The following is a 17666-nucleotide window of genomic DNA, read 5'->3' as shown; positions in this document are numbered from 1 at the left end:
TCCTTTCTTCATTCCCTCTTTGCTTTTCCTTCCCTGCTCTCTTCCTGTCTTTCCTTCTTTTTCTTTCCTCTTTCCCTGAAGGTATTTTTTTTTCTTTTTCTTTTATGTACACTGAGAGCATATGCACCAAAACAAATTCCTTGTGTGTCCAATCACACTTGGCCAATAAATTCTATCCTATTCTATTCTATTCTTTCCTGTCCCTTCTTCCATACTCAAATGTAAAAGGGGAGACATTTCTCCTTTTGCTTTGCTAGCCCTCTACCAGTGAAAATGGATCCCGGTCCGCGTTTTCGGCTGGGATGGCCTCCTGCAACCCTCTACCAGTGATAACGGAGCTCGGGAGATCGCACACGGCCCCCTCAAGCTCCATTTTCGTTGGCAGAGGCACTGCGGGCTGGTCCTTTGCTGTTTTTAGGGCGGCCCTATAGGCGGGATCTACAGTTTATCACAGAAGTGAGTACACCCCCACACATTTTGTAAATATTTAAGTATATCTTTTCATCTGAACACTGAAGAAATAACTCTTGGCTACAATGTAAAGTAGTGAGTGTACAGCTTGTATAAGTGTAAATGTGCTGTCCCCTCAAAATTATGCAACACGTAGCTATTAATGTCTAAACTAGCAGAGGCACTGGGGGTCATTCCTTTGATGTTTCCAGGGCAACCCCGCGGGCCAAATCTAAGCATCCCACGGACTTTGAGTTTGACACCCCTGCTTTATACCATTATTTTTCCTTTTCTACAATTCTGAGTGAGGCATCCTCCATTTCAGCCTTCATGGACTGAAATAGGTGCCCATCACCAATTACCGGTATTTGGACGATGGAGATCTTATTTCCTATCCAGCCACTTTCCATAGATTTAAGTTTTTTAAAAATATTTTTTTTCTATATAAAGGATTCAGAGAGTGAGCAAGAGACCCTCCAGGAGGGAGATGAACGGTTAAGAAATTTGATATATATTTATTTGGTGGACTTGCAAGAAAATTAAAGCCTTTTGGATAAGAATTTGGTGGATTATTCAAAATGTCCTGAAGAAGAAGATAAAGTTCCTGCCGCAATTTTTCCTTTTGGGAATTATAACAGATTGTACAGGGATTGAGACTAAATTGATTCTGAATTTAATAACAGCAACAAGGCTGTTGGTTGGACAATATTGGAAGAAAAAAGAGTTACCTACAATTTGGCTGAGATGGCTAAAATCTCAGCTTTTTTGAAAGACAATACGCAGGAAAGATATTTAATTGAATGGAAAAAATGGATTGATTATTTACAAAACAGATATCAGATTAAGAAATATCAGATTGCCTTTGAATAATTAGGAAGTATTATTTTATGTAATGGGGGGGTTGGGAAATGAAAAGATTTGGATGAGGTTAATTGGATTAGAAGGGAAAATTTTACTCTATGTTTGGTTTACGTATAACAATACCTTGTGATTGACCCGGGAAGCGGGGGGGGGGGGTTTGTGGGGGGGGGGGAAGGGGGAAAAATGTTTTTGTTTGTTAAAACTTTTTCAATAAAAAAAAGAAAAAGAAAAAAAGAAATTTGATATATAATTAAATAAATAATAAAATAAAATTCAGAGGTATGGAGGTTTCTGATATTTGTATGTGACAAAGAGCCCCTTTTGCTTCTCAGGGATGTACTGTAGTTCATCAGTCTGAAGCTTGCAAGTTGCAATGCAAGTTACATTCCGAAATGCAATACACCAAGAACCTGAATTTTACTCATTCATTCAGAATTCCTTCACGCCCATTGACAAAACTGTTGCCTGCAGAAGTTTGGGTGATCCCATTTTTTTGGCCTCTTTTTTTTTCTCTTCCTATCTGCTATTTCCATGTAAAATTACCATCCCAGCTCTGTTTATTAAAACAATATAATATGTTTCATCCTGAAGGCTGGACCGACCTTCAAGTGAGAGACGAAGACAAAGCCACAACTCAAAAAGCCTTGAAGAATGTTGTGAATGTAGCCAACTCCAGGTTGCTCAACAAATGATAGCCTTAGGTCAATATATAAGTTTGTTGATCACAGATAACAAGGAACACTGTCTACTCCTTTGGGTGAAATCAAAGTGTCAACATTCTTCAAACATCCATTTCCTAATCCAATTAGGAAATAAAATAAAATAAAAGAAGAAGGATTCTTTCTGACATATCCATGGAGATTTCTAGTAACCAATGCGGTTGAGTTTGTTTTTAATTCTGTCATACAAGCAGATTTCTAGTCAATCTTCTTAATGCTTCTAATGCTTCTTCCTCCCCTCTCACTTACTCCTGTATTAATGATAGATTTATCAAGTTGGGAGGGGTCTCAGAGGTCATCTTATCCAAGGCTTTGCTGAGGTCAAGGTACATTATGTTCTGTACAATTAAGGCGGTAACTGTCCAAGAGATAAAGGTCTGCTTGGCCTAATTTGTTGTGATAAACCCATGCTGGCTCTTGTTAACTTTTGCCTTCCTATCTCAGTAGGCAAATACAGTTTAATCATTGTTCAAGGACTTTGCCGGAGTGCAATGTCAACTGAGAAATCTGTATTTTCCTAGATCATCCTCCTTACATTTTTTTAAAGACAAAAACATTTGCTGTCCTCCGGCCTTCTGGGAACTCACAATTCTCACTCTATCATTATGATTTACAGCAGGGGGTCTCCAACCTTGGTCCCTTTAAGACTTGGTCCCTTTAAGATTTATATCCCAGAGCTGGCTGAGGGACTCTGGGAATTGAAGTCCACAAGTCTTAAAGGGACCAAGGTTGGATACCCCTGATTTACAGTTTAAGATTAAAATTCTTAAAATTCTTAATTTTTTTTTTAAATTTTAAGAATTTAAAAATTATTAAAATTCGAAAAAATTCAATAAATAAATAAATAAATAAATAAATATAACACAAATACAGCTGCTTGATTGCAGCTGATGTTCGTGAACGTGACTAGATTCCTATGTGAGATTATGTTGTAAAACTTGCTGGAACCTAAGTATTTAAGGGAGATTGGAAGGAGAAGAGGGTTAAACTCTACAAACATGTATTATCTTTTTTTGCAAGAATATGTGCAGGCACTACCAGCCATTTTAATAGCAAATGTTTTGGAGACAGTCCGTCTATTCAACTGTTAACATCCTATGCTGTATCTCCTTTTATCTCTGCTAGAGGAATAATGGAAGAAGCAAGTAAAATCCATTCAACAAACTTAACTCTTTAGAACAGAGGTCTTCAAACTTGGCAGCTTTAAGACTTGTGACCTTCAACTGGCAGTATTCTGGGAGTTAAAAGTCCACAAATCTGAAACCTGCCAAGTTTGAAGACTCCTGCTTTAGAAGAGATGAAGCTAAGGACTTTCAAAGAAAGATAAAGACCCAAGAAAACATTGCAGCTCAAAATTGAAAGAAGCATTTGCAGTTGTTTGGTTATTCAAACATCTTGCCACTTGGACAGGATAAAAAGCGTTTTTAAAAAAGGTTTGCTAAAATGAATGCAATACAGAAGTCCAGATTTCAACATGGCTGGGGAACTCCCTGAGACAGCAGAGGTAGATTAAATGCAAATATTACAGGATCCAGTCTGGGTCCACAAATTTACTTCTCCCCAAATATCACATTTAATATTTGCATTTATAAAGGCCCTTCAGTCAAGGATGACTTCAGACAGGGCTTTAAGGATGCATTCCAGTGTTGCTATAACTACAGTGATCCTATCTTCTTGGGTGGGGGGGAATAAAAGTCAAACCTGAAAAAGGGACAAATCTGAAAGAGCTTTGTTAGGATAAAGAGAAAAAAAATCTGCTTTATAAAAGAAAATTCGACCCTAGAAACGAAATAATGGAATCAAATAAACGTAAAGGACAGTTTTCTGAAATAAAGGGCTGTCCTTTAGAATAAAGGATATAGAGTTAGTGTAGCTATTAATTAACCCCCATAAGAGAAAAGCTCAGGAAAATACACCCCTTTTTGTCCGTAAACTCGTAAAACCCCCCTCCCGCGGCTTTCGGACAATGTCAGAACCCCCGGGTGAGTCAAGTTCGGGGCAGGGAGCCAGCCGGCCAGCAGAGGGCGCCGCGATCTCATGGCTAACTATAGGAAGCGCCGCCCCCACCCCATCTGTCAATTACCGACCATTTTAGACGCAGCGCCGCCTGGTTGTCCCGGGCCAGAGGCGCTTCGGTTTTCCCGTCTGGAACATTAACAACAGCTGGAACAAGGAGAGGCGAAGGTACCGGGTTTAAGCAGGGAACTCGTTGGGAAACCCAGGGGAACTAGATTTGCCGGCTGGTTGGTTAAGGGCTCCTTATAGTCGCGAGCCGGGTTGATCGTGATCGCAGAAGCCAGGCTAGTCGGGGTGTGTGCGTGCAATGTAAGAGGAGGTCGCTGGAGGCAAATGGGATGTGTGTGTGTGTTTCCAAGCTATGGTTGCTTATTTTGTGCATTGGTTGTGCATTAAACGTGGACTTCCCTCCAGGCGATGCACAAGATGCTTCTTTCTCTTTCGCCTTTTGCACACAACAGCCCGGTGAGGTAGATCGGTTGGCAAGAAAGAGGGCGTTCATCACTGCACAAAGTGGACTTGAACCTGGGTCTTTCTGGATCTGATTCAGCATTTGAATTGCTCCGCACTCCCTGACTGCCGCTGTTCTTGAGTTGCTTGCTGGGTGGGGGGGCAGAAGGACTGCTTTGTGCATTTCTCGATTCTTTGTTTTGTCCCTCTTGTGTGGTTGCTTGTTTTTAAAGGTGCTTAAACCATTGATAAGCTACCCAGAGTCGCTGGGCGGCATATATATTTATTAAACGTATTCTAGAAGACCAAGATCCTTTTAACATGCATTAACAACAAGCCAAGTTTCTATTTTATTATCTTCTAGACTCGTGTTAGCCATTCTTCCCTGCCTTGTGTATCATCTGCAGATTTTTATAGAAATTCTTAATCATCTGACTCATGGTTGTCCCAAAGGTGCTTTTTCCAAAAGGCAAGGCGGTTTTTTTTCCACCTTTGAAAACATTTCGCTTCTGAATCTGAAGGATTTGGAGAATTGAACTGAAGAAGCTTTTGGGATGAGAAGTGCAATGTTTTCAAAGGAAAAAAAAACCCCCAAGAAAGTCCAGTTGCCTTTTGGAAAAAGCACCTTTGGTGCTTTGGTCATCTGCAGATGTAATCCTCATCCCCTGAACCCATTCATCCAAATTAATAAAAAAGTTGAACGGCCCAGGACATCTGGAGAGATGCAATTATTCAGCCAATGAAGTCATCTATCATCTATCTAACCTAGCTCGTATTTGGCTATTTATATATTAATGAGAATATAATGATGTTATTTATAAAAAATAAAGGCAGGATAATAAATAAATAGCTCTGCCAGAAAAGAAGAAATTTTAGTTTGGCAAACCCAGGTGGCTCTAGTTAATTATTGCATTCCTATCCAAGTACTTGTCTGCTTCAAAACTTTGCCCAATATAGACATCAAGTTTACAGATCTGTAATTTCCCATATTCTCTCTCTCTCTCTCTCTCTCTTTTTGAGGTCAGAGACATTTGATACCTTCCAAGTTTCGTGGAATACCAGTTTTACAGGAGGCCACAAGAGCCGCAGTTAGCAGTTCTGCTTAATTTCTGTGTTCTAGGGAGTGATTCACCTGGTTCTGGAAAGCTTAAATTTGTTAAATAAATTCCCCTGTTCTACCCCCCTCTTGTGTACCTTAAATTAATGCCTTCTTTCCACTTGTGGCACAACAACAGTGGCCAGTTAGGCCTTTGTTTTCCTTCTGAGAGTTGTGAAATGTAAAAGATGAGGTAACAGATGCTACCTTCCTACCATCACCTGTTTATTCCTTTCTCCTAGCAACAGACTGACAGCCTCTTGGCCTTTCTCCCAAACTTGAGCACATTCTGAATTTAGCTGTATTGAAGTGCTTCCAGCAATATTTGCTGACTGCCTTATGTCCTTTGTTTATATGTTTTTCCATTTCCTATAAATGTGCCTTTTTGTTTTTAAAAATGCCCACATAGATCTCTTTAGATGTCTCTCATTTTTTCCCTTTTAGTAGTGTGCTGCAACAGAAAATCTGGTGCCATTTGTGGTTGTTAAGTCGAAGATTGTATTTTGTGCTGCCAGTTCCTTCACCTTCCTGACCTGGTCTTTATAGCCCTTGGAGATCTGTTTAGGGCCTCTTTTGTCAGGGCTGTTCATCTCCATATGAATTTTTGGAAAGAGGTAGTTATTGATGGGATCAAAGAGGCTTGGCACCTTATCTGTCACATCTTGGAAAACAATACCCCAACTGCAGGGTCACATCAAGTCTGTACTGCAGCTTTTTTATTTATTTTTATTTTATTTATTTATTTTGTCAAATATGTATTAGATAATATATATAAGCATGAAATTGAATACATAAAATGAATACAATTAAAGGGAACACTAGGACAGGGAAGGTAGGCACGCTGGTGCTCTTATGCACGCCCCTTACAGACCTCTTAGGAATGGGGTGAGATCAACAGTAGCCAGTCTAAGGTTAAAATTTTGAAGGTTTTGGGATGAAACCACAGAGTCAGGTAGTGCATTCCAGGCATTGACCACTCTGTTGCTGAAGTCATATTTTCTGCAATTGAGTTTGGAGCGGTTTACCTTAAGTTTGTATCTATTATTTGCTCGTGTATTATTGTGGTTGAAGCTGAAGTGGTCATTGACAGGTAGCAGATAATTTTATGAGCTACACTTAGATCATAGCAAAGGCGACGTAGTTCTAAATTTTCTAAGCCCAAAATTTCAAGTCTAGTGGCATAAAGTATTTTGTTGCGAGCAGAGTAGTAGAGGACTCTGCTCCTTCTCATCAGAGAATTAGCTACCACGAGAATACACTTTTTGTTCCATACAGGATTTATCAGTTTACTGGATCCCAATCCCCTTCTGCCTTGTTTGGATTGATAAAACTTGCTTATGGACTGTAGATTAGCGTCTAGAGTAGTGTTTCTCAACCCTGGTGTTGTGAATGGGAGCTGAAGTCCATTTTCAAGCCGCCAAGGTTGAAAAACACTGTAATCTAGAGAAAGCATCCAATACTCAAAAGCTCAATTGCTGAGCTTTATTGGACATGAATACCTTAATATATTTTTTTGCTTCTTTGAAGAAAAGGAAATAAACCAGCTGTTCTTATTTGTAAATAAATCTTAAACCCATTGGCTTATATAGTACACATATGTGCAGTTCTGCATTCCTTGTGGGGGGGGTGTCTCTCTTGTTTAAAAATCCTCCTTTGGAAGGATAGATAGGATAGAAGATAAAAAGAAACAAGAGAGAAAGGACAAAAAAGAAAACTATAATTAAATGAAACGAGAGGGGGGAATAAGGATGTAAATATGAGAAGAATAAGGAAACGAAGCTGATGTAAAAAAGGATTATATGTTTTATGTCAATGTATGTTATGTATTGTTCTTTTTTGTTAAAAATAAATAAATAAATAAATATATATATATATATATAAATCCTCCTTTGACATCTGGGTTTGATTGTTGGAATTGTAGTACTACTATAGGACTAATGCAGGGATGAAATGCTACCGGTTTGCACCGGTTCTGGCGAACCAATAGTAATAAAAGCTACCGTTTCCAGTGAACCAGTATTTCCGATGATCAGCTGTGCCATGTGATTTTTATTCTCTAGGAAATCCTGCTTTCTAGCAAATCTAAATCGCACAGCACAGCTGTTCCCCTCCCCCCCCCCGCGCTGTTCTACTTACCTTCAAATGGCTCCTTTTTTGTGCACTGTGCATGGGCGCGGGCAGCAGAGTAGTGGCAACTAAAGGGATTCATCAGTTGTGATATAATAAATTGTTTCTTTCTAATTTCTGGGCAGATAAAAAGTTTCAGTCTCTGCTTCCCTGGATTACTTCCTGTGCTGCTTTCTAGCAAGATGGATCTTCCTCAGGTAGGTAGAGTTTTCAATAGGTCTTTATTTGGCTTTGTTTTGGAGAGCAAAAATGCCTAAGAGGGGAACACAGCGCCTGTCCCCCTTTTATCCTTTTTGCCTATGTGAGCAAAAAGAACCAGGCTCCATGGGCAATGTTCTTTTGGCTAAGGAAATTGATATGTGTAAACTAACCCCAGGTGTTAAATCTGATGACCCTCCCAACAAAAAGAATGTATTTTTATACACTCTGTGAGAGTGCATAGAAAATAATGTATTGCCTTTTCGCTTTAATAGAACAATAAATCCAGTGGTTCGAATATGACATTATGGAGTCTTATGTTATTTTTTATTCAGCTACATGTACCCTGTGTCACTTTTGGAAGGCAATATATATATATATATATATTTTGCTTCTTAACTGCCACATATTTTAGCTGGGGAAGTTTGGGAGGGGGTTGTTGTTGGAGCGGTAGAAAGTTAGTCATAACATTCCGTATTCAAGGGCATTCAAGGACATCCTGCGTCTGATGAGACTGCCTGAAGATTGTATCCAATTGAGTGTGAAGAGTTGATTGGACAATGTGATGAACTTGTGGGGGGTGAGGCAGGGCTGTGAACTGTCAACTGGGTGTGGAAAACCTGGAAGCTTTCAGTTTCGGGTTTTCCCAGATGTGCCAACATGACATCTCTAATAAATTGGAACTTTGAGGAACCTCCAGCCTCAGAGCTTTATTTCGTTGCGGATGTTCCTTGGAACCCTGATACCCTGCAGATGAATTCCGGTAAAGTTTAACAGTGGGAATGATGCCAAAAGATAATAGACTTAACATTCACTAGACTAGAGGCTAGACCAGTCATCCACTGAAGATGATTTCAATATGATTCCTGTACTGGAAAAGGATTGGCTGTGTTATTGTTACAAAGAGGTGAAACAGCTCAATTATTACAGCAAAGATTATGGCCCCGAAACTGGACTGTGGAACATTTATATAAACTGCTCCTGTGCAAGTTCCAGTTCAAGCTAAATTGGAAGAACAAAACCAACTATTTTTCAGATATGATTCAGCTCACTGATCCATCATTTTCAAGGAGAACATCAGGAATTGCTTTGAAGTCATGAATCTCCTTGGTCGGGAACAGGAAGAACTATGGAATGAAATCAAATAAATTGTTAAAGGTTGAATGTGAAAAGAGGGAGTCAAAGAAAAAAAAGAAAGAAAGCAAACTGAATGTCAGAATAGGTAGTGAAAAGAAGAGAAGAAAAACCAAAGGGAAGAAAGAACAAAGTTCTCAGGAAGGAACTTAAAACATTTCAGAGACTGTTAGATGAGGTTCATTACAATAGCAGTCCCCAACCTTTGCGGCTTTGTGGTCCGGCTGTGGGGGGGGGAGAGGGAACGGGGGCGCACGAGCAGTGGACTGGCAGCTCCATTCACACAGGAGAGAAGTTTTTGGGGCGCCACTCACACAAGTAGAGCAGTGCACGCATTGTGCATTGTGCATTGGCCCGTCTCTCACGTGGCCTGGTTCCAAATAGGCCACCGCCCAGCAGTGGGCCATGCTCCTGGGGTTGGGGACCCCTGCATTACAACATCAAAGATGGAAACAGACATGGGAAAACAAGGAGAGTCTTCCAGAAGATCGCTGAACTTGGAAGATTCCGTCCTTAAATTGGCACGCTAAGGACACCATAAACAGATAATAATTGGTTCACAGAAGGTCAGACAAAGGAGTTTATTGAAGTTCTGTGTGCAGTAGTACTAGGAATGTTGAAATTCAAGATATTCTCTGAAGATATTCCATTTTCCAAATCTCTAGTACTAGAAGACAAAGTTAAATCAACACTGCAGCCATTACCAAGTAGGAAGGCTAGAAATTATGGCAAGCTATGAAAGATAGATAAAGATTTTTAATCAAACTTTGCCAGCGTGTATTTATTTATTTATTTATTTATTTATTTTATTAGATTTTTATACCGCCCTTCTCCCGAAGGACTCAGGGCGATGTACAGCCAAATAAAATCCACAATATACACAATTAAAACAAGACTAAAACCAAACATATTTCAAGATGGCCAAAATTTAAAACAATTTAAAACCCTAAAATATAAATAGCCCCAATTAAAAATTTAATAAAACTTTTAAGCCAGTCCCGCTTGAATAAATAGGTGCGTTTTCAGCTCACGGCGAAAAGTCCGAAGATCAGGCACGTGACGTAAACCAGGGGGAAGTTCGTTCCAAAGCGTAGGAGCTCCGACAGAGAAGGCCCTGCCCCTGGGGGCTGCCAGCCGACATTGTTTGGCGGACGGCACCCTGAGAAGGCCCTCTCTGTGTGAGCGTACGGGTCGGTGGGAGGCATAAGGTAACAGCAGGCGGTCCCGTAAGTACCCGGGCCCTAAGCCATGGAGTGCTTTAAAGGTGGTAACCAGAATCTTAAAGCGCACCCGAAAGATCACAGGGAGCCAGTGCAGACTGCGCAGGAGTGGTGTTACATGGGAGCAACGAGTGTAGTCATGAAAGAAGTCATGAAAGAAGTCAGTGTATATATATCAACACAAAAGAAAGGAGACGTAATATAGAATGTAAACTATAGGTAGTCCTTGACTTAGAACCATTCATTCAGTGACTGGTCAAAGTTGCAATCGTTTTTCACACTTAAAACTGTTGCAAGGATCCCCATGCTCATGTGATCAATATGTGGATGCCTGGCAACTGCTATGCATTTATGATGGTTGCGGGGTGGAATGGTGTGATCGCCTTTTGCAACCTTCTGACAAGCAAGGTCAACAGGGAAGCCAGATTCACTTTAACAACCGTGTAACAACTGCAGTGTTTCACTTAACAGCTGTGGCCAGGAAGGTCATAAAACGGGCAAAGCTCACTTAACAACGGCTTTGCCTAGCATCAGAAATTTCGAGTTCAATTGTTTGTGTAAGTCAAGTACTACCTATATCAAGGGTCTCCAACCTTGGCAACTTTTAAGACTCCCAGAAGTCCACAAGTCTTAAAGTTGCCAAGGTTGGAGACCCCTGACCTATATTATACAATACGCTTAATTTCACATTCTAGCAAATTAGTAGGGATATCGGTGAATAGGTTTATGACTGCCGTATTCGCGTCATGTCGGTGACCCATTTTACAACCATCACGACTTATGACCATGATGGTCAGGCTCCATTGTGGTTATCAGTCAAGGACTACCTGGGCAATTGTGTGATTATATGATTATTATTTTTTTGTTATTCGCTTGCTTCCACGGGTCTTCTTCATTCTTAATTCATTCAGTTGCAAAGTATAAACTGCAAAGTATATCCTGCCTCTATCAGAATAGAGCAAGCCAAACAATTATTTGGCCTGAACTGTATAAGCCCTAGTGCAGGGGTCTCAGACTTGATTTCATTGAGGGCTGCATCAGGGTTGTGTTTGACCTCGGAGGTATGTGGCATGGCCAGGGTGGGTGTGGCCAGCTTGACATCATTCATCGAAGCTCTATTTTTGGCCGAAAAGGCCTCCTGCAGCCAGCAAAAACAGAGCTTGGTGAAGCTGCATGTGGCCAAAAAAAGAGCCGGGGAGGGGCGCATGTGGTCTTCCCGGGCTCCATTTTTGCTGGCAGAGGACTGCAGGATGTTGTGGCTGAAAACAGGGCAGGCTATAAGCAGCCTTCCTGACCTCCACTTTTGCCCCGTGGTCCAGATCTAAGCACCCGGAGCCGGCCCGCAGACCTTGAGTTTGATACCCCTGCCCTAGTGCTTAGCCTCCCTTACAGCTTTCATAATTTTGCAAAGCTCTGTGGTGAACTGTGATTGTGTTAAGGGTAGGAACAGAAGCTCTTCCGTTATGAAATAAAGATGTCATTTCTTTGTGGTGTAGGTGGCATTCGAAGAGGTTGCTGTGTATTTCACAGAGCAGGAGTGGGCCTTGCTAAACGTTGGTGAAAAAGTCCTCTACAAGGATGTCATGCAGGAGAACTTTGAACATGTGATGTCACTGGGTAAGCATCTTGTTGTTTCCTGGATTATTAGGGATTCTAGATGCATGCAGACCAGTGGTGAAATGTTACTACCAGTTGTTACTACCAGTTCTGTGGGCATGGCTTGGTGGTGGTGGGGTAATGTGAGTGGGTAGGCGTGGCCAACATTTTTTTTACTTTTAAAAGCATTTTTATATAATCTCTTCGACCGAACAGGTTGTAAAAAAATGCTTTTAAAAGGCTCTAACGATGCCAGCTGAGTTGCCTGATCGTCAGAGGCTTTTGTTTTCTTTAAAAAGCATTTTTTTTTGCCTTTAAAAGAAAAAAAGCCTCTGACGATCAGGCAACTCAGCTGGGATCATCAGAGGAGTCTTTTAAAAGTATTTTCTTGGCCGAAGAGGTTGTAGAAAAAATGCTTTTAAAAGGCTCTGACGATCCCAGCTGAGCCGCGCGATCATCAGAGGCTTTTTTTTTTAACTTTTAAAAGCATTTTTTCGGCTGAAGAAAAAATGCTTTTAAAAGTAAAAAAAAACCCTCTGATGATCGCGCGGCTCAGCTGGGCATGGGGGGGCAGGGATTTTTGCTACTGGTTCTCCGAATCACCCGCTGCCATCGCTACCGGATTGGGCGATCCGGTCCGAACCAGGAGCATTTCACCCCTGATGCAGACTCTCTTTTAGAGAGGATAATAGATGAATTAGTTACTGTCTCATGATAATGTTTTCTGTAATTTCCAGGCATCCTCCTTGCTCTGAAAGAAAGCAAAATCGCGCCTTGTCTACTTTTGGTGACACCCTATTCCAGCTCTGTGGCTTTTCGCCAGGTAGGCATATTATATACGTGAGGCTGTACTTGGGAGGACAAAAACACAAACACAAGATATCGAAGAAAACGTGTCTCCGTAATATGCTTTATTCATGTGAAAAATGTTGAAACGTGGTCTTTGTGTAACAAAATATAGTTAATAAGGCTCAGCAATCTGAAAAGGAAACACTAGAGCAGGGGTCTCCAACCTTGGCAACTTTAAGACTTGTGGACTTCAACTCCTAGGAGTTGAAGCCCAAAAGTCTTAAAGTTGCCAAGGTTGGAGTCTCCTGCACTAGAGGATATTTTCTGTCCTTTGCACTAATTGTTTTTTTTTTAATTGGCAATTTTGGCTGCGGTCAGATTTTTTTAAAATAAGCACTATTAATATTTTTAATCACTCTGCCTGCGTAAACTAGGGGCTGCTTATTGACCTACATTTCTGGAATGTCAGAGGAGGCAAAGTTAAAAGGTGCTGCTTTCTATGTAGCAGCACTAATACTACATAATGGGTTCCTCGTTGATATTTAAGCTACCTCCTGGGTAACTTAAAGTGATTTTTTAAAAAACAGCTTTTTTTGTTTTGTTTACATTTATACCCCGCCCTTCTCCGAAGACTCAGGGCGGCTTACAGTGTATAAGGCAATAGTCTCATTCTATTTGTATATTTTTACAAAGTCAACTTATTGCCCCCCCAACAATCTGGGTCCTCATTTTACCTACCTTATAAAGGATGGAAGGCTGAGTCAACCTTGGGCCGGGCTTGAACCTGCAGTAATTGCAGGCTTTGTGTTCTTAATAACAGGCTTTACCAGCCTGAGCTAAACCGGCCCCTTTTTGAGAAAACTTTCAGTAAAATCACCCATGCATCTTGTTCTTCTTCTTCTTCTTATTATTATTATTATTATTTTTCCTAGCTTTGATTTTGTGTTTGCAGTTTGTATGGTAGGTTGTTTAAATCCTGTAGGTTTTTTTTATGGGGGCACTGTGGTTGCCAAGATTGTGACAGGATAAAAATAAATCAAACAAATAAATAATAGTTGTCCACATATACTCTAATCGGAGCTACGTTTTCAGCTGAAATCATAGCCTCAATTCTTGGTGCTGTTGAGTTTGTGGGGCAGGTCAGAGGGGGGAAAAAGGAAAGAAAGATATGGCAGCTGAACTATATTATTCAATAGTGTTAACAGCGTATTCATTTATTTTCCTTTATCTAGTTATTATCTAATATTAGAGATGCACAGCTTGAGACTGGAAGACCACAAGTATCCCATGAGTCACTTTTTAATTTTTACTATGGTATATAATAAAATATTAAATACATGATTGGGAATTGATCGTATATGTATTAAATTTAGAACATATGTAAATGGAATACAGTCAAATAGAATTTTAGTCCTGTGGCTGCACCACACTGGTTTTTGGGTTTGTGGCCCCAAATCACTCAAAGCATAGTCTCTGGCCCAGAAAAACTGGATCATACCCTGCTGTCAGTCATTATGAGCAGGAGAAAGATGCTGCTCTTATCACCCTACCCAGGTCGTTTGTTTGGCAAATTCTTTCTTCAGTTCTTGGCCCCATTCCAAACTTTAATGTGTTTCCAGCAGTGGTGGGTTTCAAAATTTTTTACTACCGGTTCTGTGGATGTGGTTTGGTGGGCATGGCATGGCTTGGTGGGCGTGGCAGGAGAAGGATACTGTAAAATCCTAATTTCCTCCCCAATCCAGGGGAAGGATACTGCAAAATCCCCATTTCCTCCCGATCAGCTGAGACTGGGGAGGCAGGGAATAGATGGGAGCAGGGCCAGTCAGAATTTTTACTACCGGTTCTCCGAACTACTCAAACTTTCTGCTACTGGTTCTCCAGAACTGGCCAGAACCTGCTGAAACCCACCTCTGGTTTCCAGAATAGGCAATATATGACTGTGAGGTTGCTAGTGGGGTATATTGGGAATTAAAGATGTTGCCTATTTCCAATAGGTCTCGTTTGAGGAGGTGGCCATGCATTTCTCAGAGCAAGAGTGGGAATTGCTGAATGTGAACGAAAGAGCCCTCTACAAGGATGTCATGCAGGAAAACTATAAGCATGTATTGTCCCTGGGTAAGTGTTGGACCTCCCATTATCTCCTGTATTATTAAAACTTCGATTTTTTTAAAAAAAATCTGTGTTACATGGTTTACATGAACAACCAATCATGAACAAGATTATGAAGGACCAGGACATTTCAATTTTAACAAAGATCAGAACATGTAAAACATTGTTTTTTCTTCCAGTGGTAATTTATTTTTTATTTATTATATTTTGGAACCATCCACTTTCATACTTGGGAGTGGCCGTGAAAGTTGGATTCAGGGAAGGAATGAGAGAAAGAAGAAGATAAATGCCTTTGAATTGTGGTTTTTGGAAGCGATTACTAAAAGCACATGGATTGATCAACAGCTGTTGATCAACCATTAATCAAACAAAGGCCAGCTGAGCTCTCAAAACAAAGATCAACAAGCAAAAATTCACTTATTTAGACAGCCGAGGTGAGGGATGAAAGGATAGATAGGTTTATTATGCTTGACAAGGGTGAAAAGAGAAGCAGAAAAGGAAGGCATCAGTTAAAATAGACGATCAGGATCAAGAAGATTTTTGGATTAACTTTCAGATATTGCCAAAGGCAGGTTAAGATGGTGAGCATTCGGTCTTAGAATCACAAGGAGTCAAGCTTGCTTTGACGGCACCTAACTAACTTTATTAAAGGAAATGCTTTCATATTACTTTATATGTCCTTCCTGATCTTTTATAGGTCAACTGCAAAGTTTATTGATATCCCTCAGCAGTCCCTAATAAAGCATGCTGTTTGTAAAGCCAGCTAAAATTGGTGTGTCCCGATTACCGCTACCGTAGTCCTCGACTTACAACCATTTGTTGAACGACCGTTCAAAGTTAAAATGGCACTGAAAAAAGTGACTTAAGACCAATTCTCACCCTTACGACCACTGCAGCAACCCCGCAGTCATGTGATCAAACTTCGGGTGCTTGGGAACTAGCATGCATTTATGATGGTTTCAACATCCCAGTATCCAGGAATTCTCACTTGCAACCTTCCTAGAGAGCTTCTGACAAGCAAAATCGATGTGGGAAGCCCGATGTCGAAGTTCCAACTCATGAATCCGACCAATTCAGCACTCCGAGACTTTCAACTTTCTCAAAGAACTGTTTTATTGAGTACATCATTTCAGCACGGATAAAAATAAAACCAGCTCTAAATATTTCCCGTGGTTTCTGTATAATTAAAGAGTAGATAATTCCCTCCCTCAGTGTCACGGGTCACATTGTCCAGTTAGTCTATGGAGATTCTCAGTCATCCAGGTCATGGTTGTCCCAAAGGTGCTTTTTTCAAGAGGCAACTGGACTTCTTGTTTTTTCTTTGAAGACGTTTCGTTTCTCATTCAAGAAGCTTCTTCAGCTCTGACTGGATGATGGGGAATGGAAGGATTTATTCTCCTTGCAGACATCTGGTCATTTGCATTCTTTTAGCAGGTCGTTTGAGGTCACCTGGAGGTTTATCTGTGTCATCAGGTCCACCTGATTGGTGCAAATGGATGTGGAGCCTTCTTGGAACTGTTGAAAGGACTGTGTTGTAGACTGGAGAGAGATGATGTCTACTGAATCTAGTTCTGATGTGTTTGTTCTCCTATGTTGTGCCATGCATTTATGAAGTGGTTGTTTTGTTTCCCCAATGGGCCTTCATCAGATCTCAAAAAAGACCCTACAGGAGCTCCTCTGTAACAGACAATGGCGAGAACAATAAACGAAGCAACATCATCATTCTGTCCGTTGCAGGCATATCGGAAGGAGGATCTTCAGCCAACACAACATATGAGCATACTTCAAATCCGAAAATACACTAAGGCAGAAACTTGTCCACCCCAAGGATAAATGACCCAGACAGAAACTGAGCAACGTGGTACATGCAGTACAGTGCAGTGAGCCATGTGGCGATCTGTACATTGGGGAAACAAAACAACCACTTCATAAACGCATGGCACAACATAGGAGATCAAACCCATCAAGACTAGATTCAGCAGTCCATCTGCATTTAAAAAGCAAAGGCCACTCTTTTGAAGACAGCTGTCTGCAAGGAGTATAAATCCTTTCATTCCCCACCATCCAGTCAGAGCTGAAGAAGCTTTCTTGGATGAGAAGGGAAACCTCTTCAAAGAAAAACCAGAAAGTCCAGTGGACTCTTGAAAAAAAGTGACTTTGGGAAATTGTCCAATTAGGTGTTCTGGCAGGTCTTTGGCAATTCCCTTTGGCACCTGTTGAGATGATCTGGGTTCCCAGGGGATGGTCTGGTGTTGCTGACATTCCAGACCTCCCCACTTCCTCCAATGTGTGGGGGAAGCTGAGAATCGGAAAGATGGCTGCGACAGGCCTGATCCGTTTCGAAGTTTGCTTCACTTCGTTTAACGACAGCGTGGCTCACTTAACAACTGTTGTGAATTGCTTAACAATCATGGCAAAAAAGGGTCATAAAATGGGGCACGATTCACTTAAGAACTGCCTTGTTTACCAATGGAAATTCTGGGCTCAACTACCTCTAATGCAGGGGTCTCCAACCTTGGCAACTTTAAGACTTGTGGACTTCAACTGAGGAACTCTGGGAGTTGAAGTCCACAAGTCTTAAAGTTGCCAAGGTTGGAGACCCCTGCTCTAATGTCCTTACTTCCTTTATATATTTTATACTCCGTTTCCAGGATGCGTCCAGTGAATTCTTGGTGGTTTCCCATTTAGGGGCATGATTCGTCTCAGTCCTGCTTCGTTTAGCAATATGACTGCCTTGCATACCTTCAGAATTTGTTCATTAGGATGGGATCTGTTTTGCGGACAGGGGAAACGGGGGGGGGGGGGAAATCCTTTCCCATGGCAATTAATGGCCACTGATCTGAAAAAAAGTACAAGAGCTGGGTATTAACACTGCAAAAGCAGACTGGCTGTTTCTGCCTC

At 41.0% G+C, this 17666-nt stretch overlaps 1 protein-coding gene across 1 annotated transcript in view; it reads left to right on the top strand.

Annotated features, from left to right (window-relative positions):
- Positions 1–4109: 4109 nt before the first annotated feature.
- Positions 4110–17666, top strand: part of LOC131190316 (zinc finger protein 420-like) — a 43576-nt gene continuing 30019 nt past the window's right edge. The window contains exons 1-5 of the mRNA XM_058167596.1: positions 4110–4214; positions 7845–7916; positions 11768–11888; positions 12605–12690; positions 14651–14771. Of these exons, the coding sequence (XP_058023579.1) occupies positions 7902–7916; positions 11768–11888; positions 12605–12690; positions 14651–14771 (343 nt within the window). The 5' untranslated portion in view covers positions 4110–4214; positions 7845–7901. The remainder of the gene's footprint in view (positions 4215–7844; positions 7917–11767; positions 11889–12604; positions 12691–14650; positions 14772–17666) is intronic.

Source organism: Ahaetulla prasina, chromosome 2 (genome assembly GCF_028640845.1).
Source record: "Ahaetulla prasina isolate Xishuangbanna chromosome 2, ASM2864084v1, whole genome shotgun sequence".
NCBI classification, from domain to species: domain Eukaryota; kingdom Metazoa; phylum Chordata; class Lepidosauria; order Squamata; family Colubridae; genus Ahaetulla; species Ahaetulla prasina.
The sequence above is the reverse complement of the archived record's forward strand: the minus strand, read 5'-3'. Positions and strand labels throughout refer to the sequence as shown.